The sequence below is a fragment of the Salmo trutta genome, chromosome 26, assembly GCF_901001165.1.
Source record: "Salmo trutta chromosome 26, fSalTru1.1, whole genome shotgun sequence".
Taxonomy (NCBI): Eukaryota; Metazoa; Chordata; class Actinopteri; order Salmoniformes; family Salmonidae; genus Salmo; species Salmo trutta.
Window position 1 is genome coordinate 20,218,397 of NC_042982.1, and position 15,842 is coordinate 20,234,238.

Sequence of the window (15,842 nt, forward strand, 5' to 3'; positions counted from 1 at the left end):
TCGCTCTGAGACTTGGAGTTGTTGTTTCCCTTGCTCTACATGGGTAACGCTGCTTCGAGGGTGGCTGTTGTCGATGTGTTCCTGGTTCGAGCCCAGGTAGGAGCGAGGAGAGGGACGGAAGCTATACTGTTACACTGGCAATACTAAAGTGCCTATAAGAACATCCAATAGTCAAAGGTATATGAAATACAAATCGTATAGAGAGAAATAGTCCTATAATTCCTATAATAACTACAACCTAAAACTTCTTACCTGGGAATATTGAAGACTCATGTTAAAAGGAACCACCAGCTTTCATATGTTCTCATGTTCTGAGCAAGGCACTTAAACGTTAGCTTTCTTACATGGCATATAATGCACTTTTACTTTCTTCTCCAACACTTTGTTTTGCATTATTTAAACCAAATTGAACATGTTTCATTATTTATTTGAGGCTAAATTGATTTTATTGATGTATTATATTAATTTAAAATAAGTGTTCATTCAGTATTGTTGTAATTGTCATTATTACAAATAAATAAATAAAAATTGGCAGATTAATCGGTATGGGCTTTTTTGGTCCTCCAATAATCGGTATTGGTATTGGCGTTGAAAAATCATAATCAGTCGACCTCTACCGTGTACTGTAGTGTAGTAGATCGTTTTAAGTTCTACATTGACACATTCTTAACTCATGAGATGAGAGAGGCAGATAACTTCAACTGAGCACCCATTCCAACTCCCGGAGAGCTGATTCTAAGTTCTTCACAGACACTCATTCTTAACTTCGTGTCACTCTGCTCTTGACTTCCGACAGCCTTGGGTGTCGCAGTGGGGTGTTGCGTGTCTTCCAGCTCCCTAACTCAATTGTGTGTCCCCCTCTTGTCAAACAGAGCCTGAGGGTGGTCTGCCACAAAATGCCACCGCCACAGCTAGAGACTTGGTGTCCGAATCGCAATGTCACAGTCACACACCACATTTCCCCAGCTGAGAGAATAATTTATCCCAAGCTCTTCCCCACTGAGCTTAATACACAATGACAACTCTGGTTGCAGTGACAGTGACACAGTACGCCACCCACTTAGCTAATAACCCAAAGCTTGGTGATATGATGAAGAATGGCTCCATTACTTGGCATGGGTCCTCAGATAAAGGGAAAGCTAGGATAATGTACTGTATTGGATGATATAATTCCATCCATGCAGTGAATCAACTGTACTGTATAGAATGTATTATTCTCTAACTTTTGATATGAGCATGAATCAATTACACAATAGTTGTTGAGGCCTGATTTAATCACAAAGTACTTTTGAGTAGTTGAAAAGCGTCAAAAGCAAATCATGATATCAAAACCAACCCGTACCACCCATCCCTAGCCAGGCCTGCTTGGTGGCGACACCCCACATCTATTTTTACAGGCGTTGTCATTGTGTTAACTGGCTTCACTGGCTTACCATGGTCAATCATGCGAGGGATGGACAGGGTGGGGCTACACACACACACACGACGTCCAGAGGATACCCATTGGCACGCACGCACACACACACGGAAAACACCCAGCTTCCATCCACTGCAGTAGCTACGTACTAGCTGCTAGCTAATAGGCTAATAAAGCCTAACGATAGCCTCGTCCCTCCACCATGGCCACAGTGAAGGCGAGGGATATAGGCCGAATGCTGGGTTGACTAAAAGCCACAGACAGACAGAGACAGACAGAGAGAGCGCGTGAGAGAGAGAGAGAGAAACCCTGATTTCCTCGTTGACAGTGAAGAGATCTGGGATTACAGTTGCTGTGCTTCCCTGCCCAGAACTGGCACTGTCCAGGGACAGTGATGACATCATCACTCAGAGAGAGTGTGTGTGTGTGTCTTTTTCCGACTAGAGAGAGAGGAAACCACAGCCACCCTCTTTCCCACCACATCCCAGAGTCCGGCATGTGCTGGGCTGAAGCCAGGGATGGTCACAGTGGAAGAGGATAGGCTACACTGCAGTGACGTCTCGGTGACGTTTAATGAAAAGGGAATACATTCATGGATCTGAAGACCTCATTGATCTTCTCTCATATCCAGGAGGGGTTGTTACATAAACCTAAACCCCAGTAGATCCAGTGGCTCTCTAGCCTCTAGCTCATGACTCGATCTCGTGGCTCTGTACCCTCTTTGTAGCTCATGACTGGATCCCGTAGAGAACTGAGAAGTCCTCTCTGGGCGTTCCCTCTCGGTGCTGCAGCAGTTACAGTCACTTTGTGTCCCAGGGGTAAGGAATGCTGCTTAGAGGAAGGAACAGCTCTGTCACACCCCCATATGGATCCCCTCCTCAGCTAACTGCTACTCTTCTTTCCCTGTCCTCCTCCCTCCTCAGAGATGTTTGTCTGCTGTGTTTGGAGACAAACCTCCCCTTCTTCCCCCAAACTTCTGTAGGGCCGTGGGATGTAGACAACACTGGGATGTGTGTTTGTGTGACAGGGCTCCATCACTCACTGGGTGCCCTCATGGGAAGCTACTGACAGTGGAATTGTAGGAGTGGAAGTTGGCACCGTCAACACACACACACACACACACACACACACACACACACACACACTCACACGGCGCTCCTTCAGTAAGACGTCTCAGCTGTCACCTTGCGTGGGACATGAAACTAGTCAAACTGGGTTCAACAGCAGACCACACCCATTTCCACAGCAGTACACCTGTTACCCTGTCAGGTATGTGGCGGCCAACACAAATCCTCACAGCAAACATTCATTACCCAACTCAACACCTTTCACTGTAAAAAATTACCTTTTCACTTCCCCAATTACAGTTAGCTTCCCTTTAACCAAACCACCATGTTGTTATCAGTCACTTGCAGGCCTATTCAGTACCTCAAAAGGTCAAGCAAATCTTCAAATGCTTCCTTTTATTGAACCTTAACGACCCCTTGGTCCAGGCCATTATCAGGGCTGTCAATCAACATCACCAATGGTGATGCAATGTGTACAGTAGGCGTGTGAGTAAAAGAAAGAAAAATAAATGTCTTCTTACCTCATCATCTGTCCAGAGGAAGATTGGATTGGACGGCAGAGCAGGAGATGGTTCCAGATTGCACACACACAGGTTGAAGGAGGTTGATGGATACAGGAAAAGGAAATACATTATTTACAACACTACAAATTGACACCATCTGAAATTCCATCAAATCCTGAGATGTCTAAAACATATTACAGCATAACACAATTCTATAAATATTGTATTATTATCGAAACACTTAATTTCACACCTGTGAGAATGGGCCTTTAAGCGAGTGAGAAATATGTTAGCGGTGGTCTGGGATGAACAGAAGGGTGTTATTCTCAATCTGTGTTTGATCTGGCTCATGTATTATACGATCTGGTTAAGTTCAGACTGTGGTGTTGGCTTGGCTGGGAAGTACAGGAGATGAATACCAGGTTATGTCACTGAGATGTTATCATAACACCGATCTCCCTAGTAGCCTGGTTCTTGGATAGTCTGGTTGTTAGCCAAACCCAGGGAGACAAGACGAAAGCATCTTTATCATCGCTATCGAGGTCGCTGACACTGAATGTCTGACTAACCAGCTGTTGATGCCTATTAAAAGACCCCCTGGCTGTTAAAAAACTGCAATGTGAGTGTGTGTTTGTGTGTGAGAGAACACAAGGGAGTGTGAGATAGCAAGTATGTGTTTGCGTGTGTGTGACAGTGTGTTTGTGGATCTAGGAGAGTGATTGTGTGCGTGAATAGATCAAATGTGTGTTAGAGAGGGAGAGAAAAGTATACACATATTTCAGTGTGTACTAGAGACTGTGCGTGCTTGTACACAGTGCATGCTTACTGCTTATACAATACACAGCATACTACGTCAAAAAAGGGGCAGTGGCTTGACATAAACCACACAATTCCTACCTAGGCCTTCTCAGGAGATGTGGCCTGACTGAAAGCAAGGAACATCCAGCACACTGGTGATCTAGATACCACATAGATTATATGGAGCATCAATGTCACCAGTGTGTTGGAGATTTTCTATTCAGTACAGTTTTCCATCCATGCAGTAACACTTTTTCAATGAAAAGCAAGGCAGAGACAGGGCTGCTGGGCTTACAGAGGGTCTACAGAGCACACGCTCCAGAGCAGAGGGGACATGTGGAGCTGGTATAAGGAGATTATAGACTCACACCACCACCACGTATGAATGTATGCTATGATCACTTCAGACACAGACGTTCCTAATCCACACTCACTCAATTATCCCCACAGCCGACCAAAAGGGCTGCACGTTTTCGTTCTTTTTAAAACAAGTTACAGTAAAACCCCATTTTAGGTCAAAGTCCCTCTGCAATGCCTGGCCAAGTGAGTTGTGTCCGTCTACCCTTTTACGGATTGAAATGCATTACTTGAAAATTGCAATTCGCAAGGCATGTCACAAACGTCTTCCAAGACAGTAGACAAATAAAATATCATTATAAGATGGGGAAACCTATTCAGCCCACATTACTTTTTCCACATTTTACTACGTACCAGCCTTATTCTAAAATGGATATAACAAAAAATCTCAATCTAAACACAATACCATTTTGACAAAGTGAAAAAAATAACAGGCTTAGAAATTTTTGCAAATGTATTTATAAAAAAATAAAAATAAACGTTTTTCCATTAGTATTACTATGAGAATTGAAATTGAGCTCAGGTGCATCCTGTTTCCATTGATCATCCTTGAGATGTTTCTACAACTTGATTGGAGTCCACCTGTGGTAAATTCAATTGATTGGACATGATTTGGAAAGGCACACACACCTGTCTATATAAGGTTCCACAGTTGATAGTGCATGTCAGAGCAAAAACCAACCATGAGGTTGAACGAATTGTCCGTAGAGCTCCAAGACAGGATTGTGTTGAGGGACAGATCTGGGGAAGGGTACCAAAAAATGTCTGCAGCATTGAAGATCCCCCAAGAACAGAGCGGCCTCCATCATTCTTAAATGGAAGAAGTTTGGAACCACCTTGGCTGTTCCTAGAGCTGGCCGCCCAGCCAAACTGAGCAAATCGGGGGAGAAGGGCCTTGGTCAGGGAGGTGACCAAGAACCCGATGGTCAGTCTGACAGAGCTCCAGAGTTCCTCTGTGGAGATGGGAGAACATTCCAGAAGGACAACCATATCTGCAGCACTCCACCAATCAGGCCTTTATGGTAGAGTGGCCAGACGGAAGCCACTCCTCAGTAAAAGCCACATGACAGCCCGCTTGGAGTTTGCCAAAAGGCACCTAAAGGACTCTGACCATGAGAAACAAGATTCTCTGGTCTGATGAAACCAATATTGAATTATTTGGCCTGAATGCCAAACGTCACATATAGAGGAAACCTGGCACCATCACTACGGTGAAGCATGGTGGTGGCAGCATCATGCATTGGTGATGTTTTTCAGCGGCAGGAACTGGGAGACTAGTCAGGATTGGGGCAAAGATGAACCGAGCAAAGTACAGAAAGATCCTTGATGAAAACCTGCTCCAGAGCGCTCAGAACCTCAGATTGGGGTGAAGACAACGTAGTAGTGGCTTCGGGACAAGTCTCAATGTCCTTGAGTGGCCCAGCCAGAGCCTGGACTTAAACCCGATCTAACATTTCTGGAGAGACCTGAAAATAACTGTGCAGCGACGCTCCCCATCCAACCTGACAGAGCTTTAGAGGATCTGCAGAGAAGAATGGGAGAAATTCCCCAAATACAGGTGTGCCAAGCTTGTACTGTCATACCCAAGAAGACTCGAGGCTGTAATCGCTGCCAACGGTGCTTCAACAAAGTACTGAGTAAAGCATCTGAATACTTATATAAATGTAATATCTGTTTTTTTTAAAAATATTTCTTAAACCCGTTTTTGCTTTGCCATTATGGGTTATTGTGTGTAAATTGAGGGGAAAAACACAATTTAATCCATTTTAGAATAAGGCTGTATGGTAACAAAATGTGGAAAAAGTAAAGGGGTCAGAATACTTTACGAATGCACTGTATGCATGCATGCATGCATGCATGTATGTATATAGTATCAGTCAAAAGATTGGATACCCTTACTCATTCAAGGGTTTTTCTTTAATTTGACTATTTTCTACCATTGTAGAATAATAGTGAAGACATCAAAACTATGAAATAACACATATGGAATCATGTTGTAACCAAACAAGTGTTAAACAAATCAAAATATATTTTATAGCCACCCTTTGACTTGATGACAGCTTTGCACACTCATGGCATTCTCTCAACCAGCTTCATGAGGTAGTCACCTGGAATGCATTTCAATTAACAGGTGTGCCTTGTTAATGCATTTGAGCCAATCAGTTGTTGTGACAAGGTAGGGGTGGTATACAGAAGATAGCCCTATTTGGTAAAAGACCAAGTCCATATTATGGCAAGAACAGCTCAAATAAGCAAAGAGAAATGACAGTCCATCATTACTTTAAGACATGAAGGACAGTCAAACCAGAAAATTTCAAGAACTTTGAAAGTTTCTTCAAGTGCAGTCACAAAAACCATCAATAGCTATGAGGAAACAGGCTCTCATGAGGACCGCCATAAGTAAAGAAGACCCAGAGTTACCTCTGCCGCAGAGAATAAGTTCATTAAAGTTACCAGCCTCCGAAATTGCAGCCCAAATAAATGCTTCAGAGTTCAAGTAACAGACACATCTCAACATCAACTGTTCAGAGGAGTCAGGACTCCATGGTCGAATTGCTGCAAAGAAACCACTACTAATGGACACCAATAATAAGAAGACTTGCTTGGGCCAAGAAACATGACAAATGGACAGTAGAACGGTGGAAATCTGTCCTTTGGTCTGATGAGTCCAAATTTGAGATTTTTGGTTCCAACCGCCGTATCTTTGTGAGACGCAGAGTAGGTGAACGGATGATCTCCCCATGTGTGGTTCCCACCAAGAAGCATGGAGGAGTTGTGATGGTGCTTTGCTGGTGACACTGTCTGTGATTTATTTAGAATTCAAGGCACACTTAACCAGCATGGCTACCACAGCATTCTGCAGAGATAAGCCATCCCATCTGGTTTGTGCTTAGTGGGACTATAATTTGTTTTTCAACAGGACAATGACCCAACACACCTCCAGGCTGTGTAAGGGCTATTTGACCAAGAAGGAGAGTGATGGAGTGCTGCATTAGATGACGTGGCATCCACAATCACCCGACCTCAACCCAATTGAGATGGTTTGGGATGAGCTGTACTGCAGAGTGAAGGAAAAGCAGTGCTCAGTATGTGTATGTGTATATATATATATATATATATATATATATATATATATATATATATATATATATATATATATATTTTTTTTCACCTTTATTTAACCAGGTAGGCAAGTTGAGAACAAGTTGTCATTTACAATTGCGACCTGGCCAAGATAAAGCAAAGCAGTTCAACACATACAACACAGAGTTAAACATGGAGTAAAACAAACATACAGTCAATAATACAGTAGAAAAATAAGTCTATATACAATGTGAGCAAATGAGGTGAGTTAAGGGAGGTAAAGGCAAAAAAAGGCCATGGTGGCAAAATAAATACAATATAGCAAGTAAAACACTGGAATGGTAGATTTGTAGTGGAAGAAAGTGCAAAGTAGAAATAGAAATAATGGGGTGCAAAGGAGCAAAATAAATAAATAAATAAATAAATACAGTAGGGGAAGAGGTAGTTGTTTGGGCTAAATTATAGATGGCCTATGTACAGGTGCAGTAATCTGTGAGCTGCTCTGACAGCTGGTGCTTAAAGCTACTGAGGGAGATAAGTGTTTCCAGTTTCAGAGATTTTTGTAGTTCGTTCCAGTCATTGGCAGCAGAGAACTGGAAGGAGAGGCGGGCCGAAGGAGGAATTGGCTTTGGAGGTGACCAGAGAGATATACCTGCTGGAGCGCATGCTACAGGTGGGTGCTGCTATGGTGACCAGTGAGCTGAGATAAGGGGGGACTTTACATAGCAGGGTCTTGTAGATGACCTGGAGCCAGTGGGTTTGGCGATGAGTATGAAGCGAGGGCCAGCCAACGAGAGCGCACAGGTCGCAGTGGTGGGTAGTATATGGGGCTTTGGTGACAAAACGGATGGCACTGTGATAGACTACATCCAGTTTATTGAGTAGGGTATTGGAGGCTATTTTGTAAATGACATCGCCAAAGTCGATGTCATTTCTGACCATCGGTAGAATGGTCAGTTTTACGAGGGTATGTTTGGCAGCATGAGTGAAGGATGCTTTGTTGCGAAATAGGAAGCCAATTCTAGATTTAACTTTGAATTGGAGATGTTTGATGTGAGTCTGGAATGAGAGTTTACAGTCTAACCAGACACAAAGGTATTTGTAGTTGTCCACATATTCTAAGTCAGAACCGTCCAGAGTATTGATGCTGGACCGGCGGGCAGGTGCGGGCAGCGATCGGTTGAAGAGCATGCATTTAGTTTTACTTGGTGCAGTGGGATTCAAAATGGTCGGTAATTTGTTTGTTGAATTGGCTTTCGAAGACCTTAGAAAGGCAGGGTAGGATAGATATAGGTCTGTAGCAGTTTGGGTCAAGAGTGTCCCCCCCTTTGAAGAGGGGGATGACCGCAGCTGCTTTCCAATCTAGTAATAGGGTTGCAACAGGCTAGTAATAGGGGTTGCAACAATTTCAGCAGATAATTTTAGAAAGAAAGGGTCCAGATTGTCTAGCCTGGCTGATTTGTAGGGGTCCAGATTTTGCAGCTCTTTCAGAACATCAGCTGACTGGATTTAGGAGAAGGAGAAATGGGGAAGGCTTGGGCGAGTAGCTGTGGGGGGTGCAGTGCTGTTGACCACGGTAGGGGTAGCCAGGTGGAAAGCATGGCCAGCCGTAGAAAAATGCTTATTGAAATGATCAATTATAGTGGATTTATCGGTGGTGACAGAGTTTCCTATCCTCAGTGCAGTGGGCAGCTGGGAGGAGGTGTTCTTATTCTCCATGGACTTTACAGTGTCCCAGAACCTTTTTGAGTTTGTGTTGCAGGAAGCAAATTTCTGCTTGAAAAAGCTAGCCTTGGCTTTTCTAACTGCCTGTGTATATTGGTTTCTGACTTCCCTGAAAAGTTGCATCTACTGACGGGATGAAGTCAATATCCTTCCAGGATACCCGGGCCAGGTCGATTAGAAAGGCTTGCTCGGAGAGTTTGACAGTGATGAGTGGAGGTCGTTTGACCGCTGACCCATTACGGATGCAGGCAATGAGGCAGTGATCGCTGAGATCTTGGTTGAAAACAGCAGGCAGCAACGGTGAGAGACTTGTTTTTAGAGAGGTGGATTTTTAAAAGTAGAAGTTCAAATTGTTTGGGTACAGACCTGGATAGTAGGACAAAACTCTGCAGGCTATCTCTGCAGTAGATTGCAACACCGCCCCCTTTGGCCATTCTATCTTGTCTGAAAATGTTGTAGTTAGGGATGAAGATTTCAGAGTGGTCTTCCTAAGCCAGGATTCAGACACGGCCAGGACATCCAGGTTGGCAGAGTGTGCTAAAGCAGTGAATAAAACAAACTTAGGGAGGAGGCTTCTAATGTTAACATGCATGAAACCAAGGCTATTACGGTTACAGAAGTCATCAAAAGAGAGCGCCTGGGGAATAGGAGTGGAGCTAGGCACTGCAGGGCCTGGATTCACCTCTACATCACCAGAGGAACAGAGGAGAAGTATGATAAGGGTACGGCTAAAAGCTATGAGAATTGGTCGTCTATGACGTCCGGAATAGAGAGTAAAAGGAGCAGGTTTCTGGGGGCGATAAAATAGCTTCAAGGTATAATGTACAGACAAAGGTATGGTAGGATGTGAATACAGTGGAGGTAAACCTAGGCATTGAGTGATGATGAGAGAGATATTGTCTCTAGAAACATCATTGAAACCAGGTGATGTCATTGCATGTGTGGGTGGTGGAACTGAAAGGTTGGATAAGGTATAATGAGCAGGGCTAGAGGCTCTACAGTGAAATAAGCCAATAAACACTAAACAAAACAGCAATGGACAAGGCATATTGACATTAAGGAGAGGCATGCTTAGCCGAGTGATCATAAGGGTCCAGTGAGATTCAGACAGCTAGCCGGGCCATAGGTAGCAAGCTGGCAGAAGTGGGAGGGAGCTCTGTTTTTAGGCACCTCGTGCGTTTCAGTCTGTCGATTAGTGGGGTTCCGTGTGGTAGGGGACCAGTCCGATTGGCAAAATAGTTATAGTTATAGTGGCCCAAGAAAATTGTCCGATAGACCTATTCAGATAGCAGCCAATAAGACTGCTAACGATTAGCGGGCCGCAGATGGGCGTTCAGGTTACGTCACGACAGAGGGGCCAGTTGGATAACTCCCTCGGGCAGATAACGTCGGTAGTCCAGTCGTGAAGGCCCGGTGGGGCTCCGCATTGGCAGTAAAACGGGTCCGGATTGTAGGCCAGGAGTGGCTGATGGAACTCTTCAGCTGGCTAGCTCCGGAATAATTGACGTTTGCTCTGGGCCAATAGTCACTCGGATAGCAGCTAGCTAGCTGCAAGATCCAGGTGTAAAATGTCCAGAGCTTGCGATAGAAATCCGGGGATATGGAGAGAAAAATAGGTTCGGTATGCTCTGGTCTGGTTCGCGTTGTACAAAACTGGCGATAGCTATTCAACCTAAGGGATAGCTGATGACCGCCAACCGTGGTTAGCTGAATACTAACGGTAGCTTCTGGCTAGCTTCTGTTGTGGATTTCAGATTTGAGGTGAAAAATACTTTTTTTTTTTATTGGTGAGGTGAGTTGCAGGAGAGTGCTTTGAAGTTGAGTTTTTAGAAGAAAAAATATATAAAAAGATATGCGAAGAAGATAAGTAATATATATATATATATATATATATATACACACACTGCTCAAAAAAATAAAGGGAACACTTAAACAACACAATGTAACTCCAAGTCAATTACAGTTCTGTGAAATCAAACTGTCCACTTAGGAAGCAACACTGATTGACAATACATTTCACATGCTGTTGTGCAAATGGAATAGACAACAGGTGGAAATTATAGGCAATTAGCAAGACACCCCCAATAAAGGAGTGGTTCTGCAGGTGGTGACCACAGACCACTTCTCAGTTCCTATGCTTCCTGGCTGATGTTTTGGTCACTTTTGAATGCTGGCGGTGCTTTCACTCTAGTGGTAGCATGAGACGGAGTCTACAACCCACACAAGTGGCTCAGGTAGTGCAGCTCATCCAGGATGGCACATCAATTCGAGCTGTGGCAAGAAGGTTTGCTGTGTCTGTCAGCGTAGTGTCCAGAGCATGGAGGCGCTACCAGGAGACAGGCCAGTACATCAGGAGATGTGGAGGAGGCCGTAGGAGGGCAACAACCCAGCAGCAGGACCGCTACCTCCGCCTTTGTGCAAGGAGGAGCAGGAGGAGCACTGCCAGAGCCCTGCAAAATGACCTCCATCAGGCCACAAATGTGCATGTGTCTGCTCAAACGGTCAGAAACAGACTCCATGAGGGTGGTATGAGGGCCCGACGTCCACAGGTGGGGGTTGGGCTTACAGCCCAACACCGTGCAGGACGTTTGGCATTTGCCAGAGAACACCAAGATTGGCAAATTCGCCACTGGCGCCCTGTGCTCTTCACAGATGAAAGCAGGTTCACACTGAGCACATGTGACATAGTCTGGAGACGCCGTGGAGAACGTTCTGCTGCCTGCAACATCCTCCAGCATGACCGGTTTGGCAGTGGGTCAGTCATGGTGTGGGGTGGCATTTCTTTGGGGGGGCCGCACAGCCCTCCATGTGCTCGCCAGAGGTAGCCTGACTGCCATTAGGTACCGAGATGAGATCCTCAGACCCCTTGTGAGACCATATGCTGGTGCGGTTGGCCCTGGGTTCCTCCTAATGCAAGACAATGCTAGACCTCATGTGGCTGGAGTGTGTCAGCAGTTCCTGCAAGAGGAAGGCATTGATGCTATGGACTGGCCCGCCCATTCCCCAGACCTGAATCCAATTGAGCACATCTGGGACATTACATTTACATTTTAGTCATTTAGCAGACGCTCTTATCCATAGCGACTTACAGTAGTGAATGCATACATTTCATACATTTTTTTCTCCATACTGGTCCCCCGTGGGAATCGAACCCACAACCCTGGCGTTGTAAACACCATGCTCTACCAACTGAGCCACACGGGACAGCATGTCTCGCTCCATCCACCAACGCCACGTTGCACCACAGACTGTCCAGGAGTTGGCGGATGCTTTAGTCCAGGTCTGGGAGGAGATCCCTCAGGAGACCATCCGCCACCTCATCAGGAGCATGCCCAGGCGTTGTAGGGAGGTCATACAGACACGTGGAGGCCACACACACTACTGAGCCTCATTTTGACTTGTTTTAAGGACATTACATCAAAGTTGGATCAGCCTGTTGTGTGGTTTTCCACTTTAATTTTGAGTGTGACTCCAAATCCAGACCTCCATGGGTTGATAAATTGGATTTCCATTGATTATTTTTGTGTGATTTTGTTGTCAGCACATTCAACTATGCAAAGAAAAAAGTATTTAATAAGATTATTTCATTCATTTAGATCTAGGATGTGTTATTTTAGTGTTCCCTTTATTTTTTTTGAGCAGGGTATATATATATATATATATATATATATATATATATATATATATATATACATACACACACACACATACACGGGACATGACAAGACGAGGACAAAAGACGTCTGACTGGATATGTGGGAACTCCTTCAAGACTGTTGGAAAAGCATTCCAGGTGGAGCTGGTTGAGGGAATGCCAAGAGTGAGCAAAATTGTAATCAAGGAAAAGGGTGGCTACTTTGAAGAATCTAAAATATATTTTGATTTGTTTAACACTTTATTGGTTACTACATGATTCCATGTGTTACTTCATAGTTTATACGTCTTCACTATTATTCAACAATTTAGAAAATAGTAAGCATTAAGAAAAACCCTTGAATGAGTAGGTGTGTCCAAACCTTTGACAGGTACTGTATATAGCTATTTTGTTGTAACAATGGCTGTACTGATAATATAATGGCTGGCCTTCTTGATTTCAGTGTGGATTTTGTGATGACCTACATGGAGTGCCTCTCTAGCCATGATGCTGTTAGTGAAGCCACAGTGTTTTGGGATGGCTGCGTCTCTCCAACAAGCTCTCACTGAGGAATGTCCACCGCTAGCCACTATGACTGGGCCTGGGTTCAAATGGTATTTGTTTAATTACATACCTTTAGCCACGCTTGATTGAGCTTGCCATGTGCAGTTCAAATGGTATTTGTTTAATTACAAATACCTTTAGCCACGCTTGATTGAGCTTGCTTGGTGCAGTGGTCAATGGGAGTCACAAAATTGCCAAATCCTGCCCATATGGCACTTCAGACAGGCTCAATCAAACTCTCAAAGTGTTTGTAAGGTTTGAAATACTATTTGAACCCAAGTCTCTGCTCATCAGTCTCGTCTGTCTCTACCACTACTGGATGTTTTCCCAGCTGGACTACAGAGAGCAGCCGTTTCCTCTACTTTAACTTCCTACTGTAAAGTAGTAGGGTTCCTTCCCATTGTTTTGGGTATCACAGGTTGGGTTGGTCTGAGATTTGTACTTGTTTAAGAAAGATACCTTTTTTCATTTGTTAAATCAGTTCAAATGGGTTAATTACACCGGCCTAGATTCCAATTTGAGCTACTATAAACAGGGACAGTCGACAGCTAAAAATGGTAGGAAGAAGGCGACCAAATTAAAACTTTGCTCCGTCTCAGAAAGTAATAGAATTTAGTGAGGATCATCGAGTTCACAGAAACCTACGACCTGTATTTGGAAAAGAGACAATGGACTCTAAGAAAAAGCCACTGTTTCAGTCTACTTATACCATCTAAAAAAGAATGCACGACTGTCAGCTGACTGGTCTGGCTGCTGTAAAGTACATCCATATGAGCCTCCCTCACAAATCAACACACTGATCTGATGTCAGACTTGTGTGTGTCTCTCGCTCTCAAGGGTGGGACTCAGAGGACAGGCTGTTTTAGTTGGTGTAGATCAGGCTCTGTATATCCCCCTTTCTCTCTGTTCCCTCTTTCTTTTAAGGCAACGGTCTGGACTAACCAGATGTTTATCCGTGGTGGCATCATTGGGGCACAGAGTTAAAATGAAAATAATTAGTTGGGCACAAGTACACACAGTCAGCTTGGAATTGTGAATGGTTCATTCACTCCATGGCTTGTGTTGTATGCAAAAGAAGAAAAAAAAGTCAGGTTATCGTGGTCACGCCATCATCATTGGAAATGGCCTCGTCAGAGGGCAAGCTACCTGTCACTCAGCAGTAAAAACAATGCTGATCTTGATACAGAGATGATCAGTGTAGACATAGATGAGCCAGTTTCCCAGAGTCTGGCTGGAGAATAAAGCACTTTTATGCAACTGGAGGAAATATATTCTCCAAAATGTCAGTCAGTGCAATGGTCATATAGGTATGGTCAAATAGCACCATACCTGTGATGGGACTGGACTGGAGGCCGGTTGTTTTGTCATTGCTATGACAGAGTTGTGATTATATAAACAGGGTTCATGTAAAGGGTAAACAGAGTCTCAGGTATATATGAGCACTAGCTAGTCCCTGTCAGTTAGTCCCTGTCAGCTAGTCCCCTAACAACATAAATACACACAACTGGAGTAAACTTTTGATCGTGAGTTTTGGCTTAGCCCTATAAAATCTTTGGGTTTATCCCATGATTTAATGGATGAGGTAACCAATAATGTAATCAATATGCTGATTAGTAGACAAGCAAATTATATATCCACCACCTCTTGTGAACTGCATAGCCCATCACTTGGATGTATGGCTCTTTCACCTACTTTCCTGCCTTAAAGGGTACAACTCAGCCCAACAGGACAGCATGGGCCAAAAGTCTGGTTTATGACCTCTGTTTAAAGTAAATATGCAACGACTCAGGGAGCAGGTTTTCGTGGGATGCCCACACACACAAAAAGGTGTAACGTTAGTTTGACATGGGCAAAAAAAAAATATATTGTCAAACTGACAGGACACTTAAAAAAAAGATGCGCAAAAAAATGATCTAACGTCCACAATATAGACATATCCATTTGGGCCGCACAGTGTGGCACACTGTAGCTATTTGGGTTACTTTTCTTGTCTCCCTGAAACTCCAGCCGACACAGTTTAATCAATTGAGAACACCACTTTAACAAGCAATACTCGTGCGACCAGCAATATGTGCGCCATCCTAGATAAATACGAGGCCAAAACAAACCAATACGGGAGTGAGAGCGCACGAGATGCTGCAGGGCGCTGAACCCCCTACGATGCAAACCACAGACCAATTTGGAATTGTTTTCCCGACGTTCTCCTCCGATCACACCTGCATAGGCTACTTATTGGCACATTCACGTTCCTAGAGAGATTGACTACTCACCGTGGTTGAACATTGTTGTCCTAAACCGGTTGTTGGAAGACGAATTTTCCATTTTGCAATTGCAGTATGAATGCAATGCCAAAAATCTTCAAGCCTCCGTTTGGGGTTTACGTGGTGTATTCCGTGTGTTTATTGTGCAGGACAATGAGGATTCTGAGGCTTGCGACCAACCTACCCTATCTTAAATGGTACAGGAGGCAGCTCCACTTCGTCTTCCACTGCTGTTCCTTGCACCGGTGCCTATTCTAAAGTGCTAAAACACTGAATGGTAGCTTCTGTGTGAAGCGATTTTAACAGCGCACTGTTCAGTAGCAGTACTGCCCAGCCAGACTTACCGTGACGTCACGCGGCACAGCCTGCACCGCCATCGGAATGAAAACAATCGCACATGGATGCGCAGGATGGATATGGTCACGTGTGTCT

The 15,842-nt window shown here is 44.2% G+C and overlaps 1 protein-coding gene across 1 annotated transcript in view; it reads right to left on the reverse strand.

Moving 5' to 3' along the window:
• LOC115163359 (septin-4) overlaps positions 1–15,723 on the reverse strand; it is a 69,884-nt gene extending 54,161 nt beyond the window's left edge. The window contains exons 1-2 of the mRNA XM_029715165.1: positions 15,420–15,723; positions 3,006–3,013 (exon numbers count right to left, since the gene is read on the reverse strand). Of these exons, the coding sequence (XP_029571025.1) occupies positions 3,006–3,013; positions 15,420–15,471 (60 nt within the window). The 5' untranslated portion in view covers positions 15,472–15,723. The remainder of the gene's footprint in view (positions 1–3,005; positions 3,014–15,419) is intronic.
• Between the last annotated feature and the right edge of the window lie 119 nt (positions 15,724–15,842).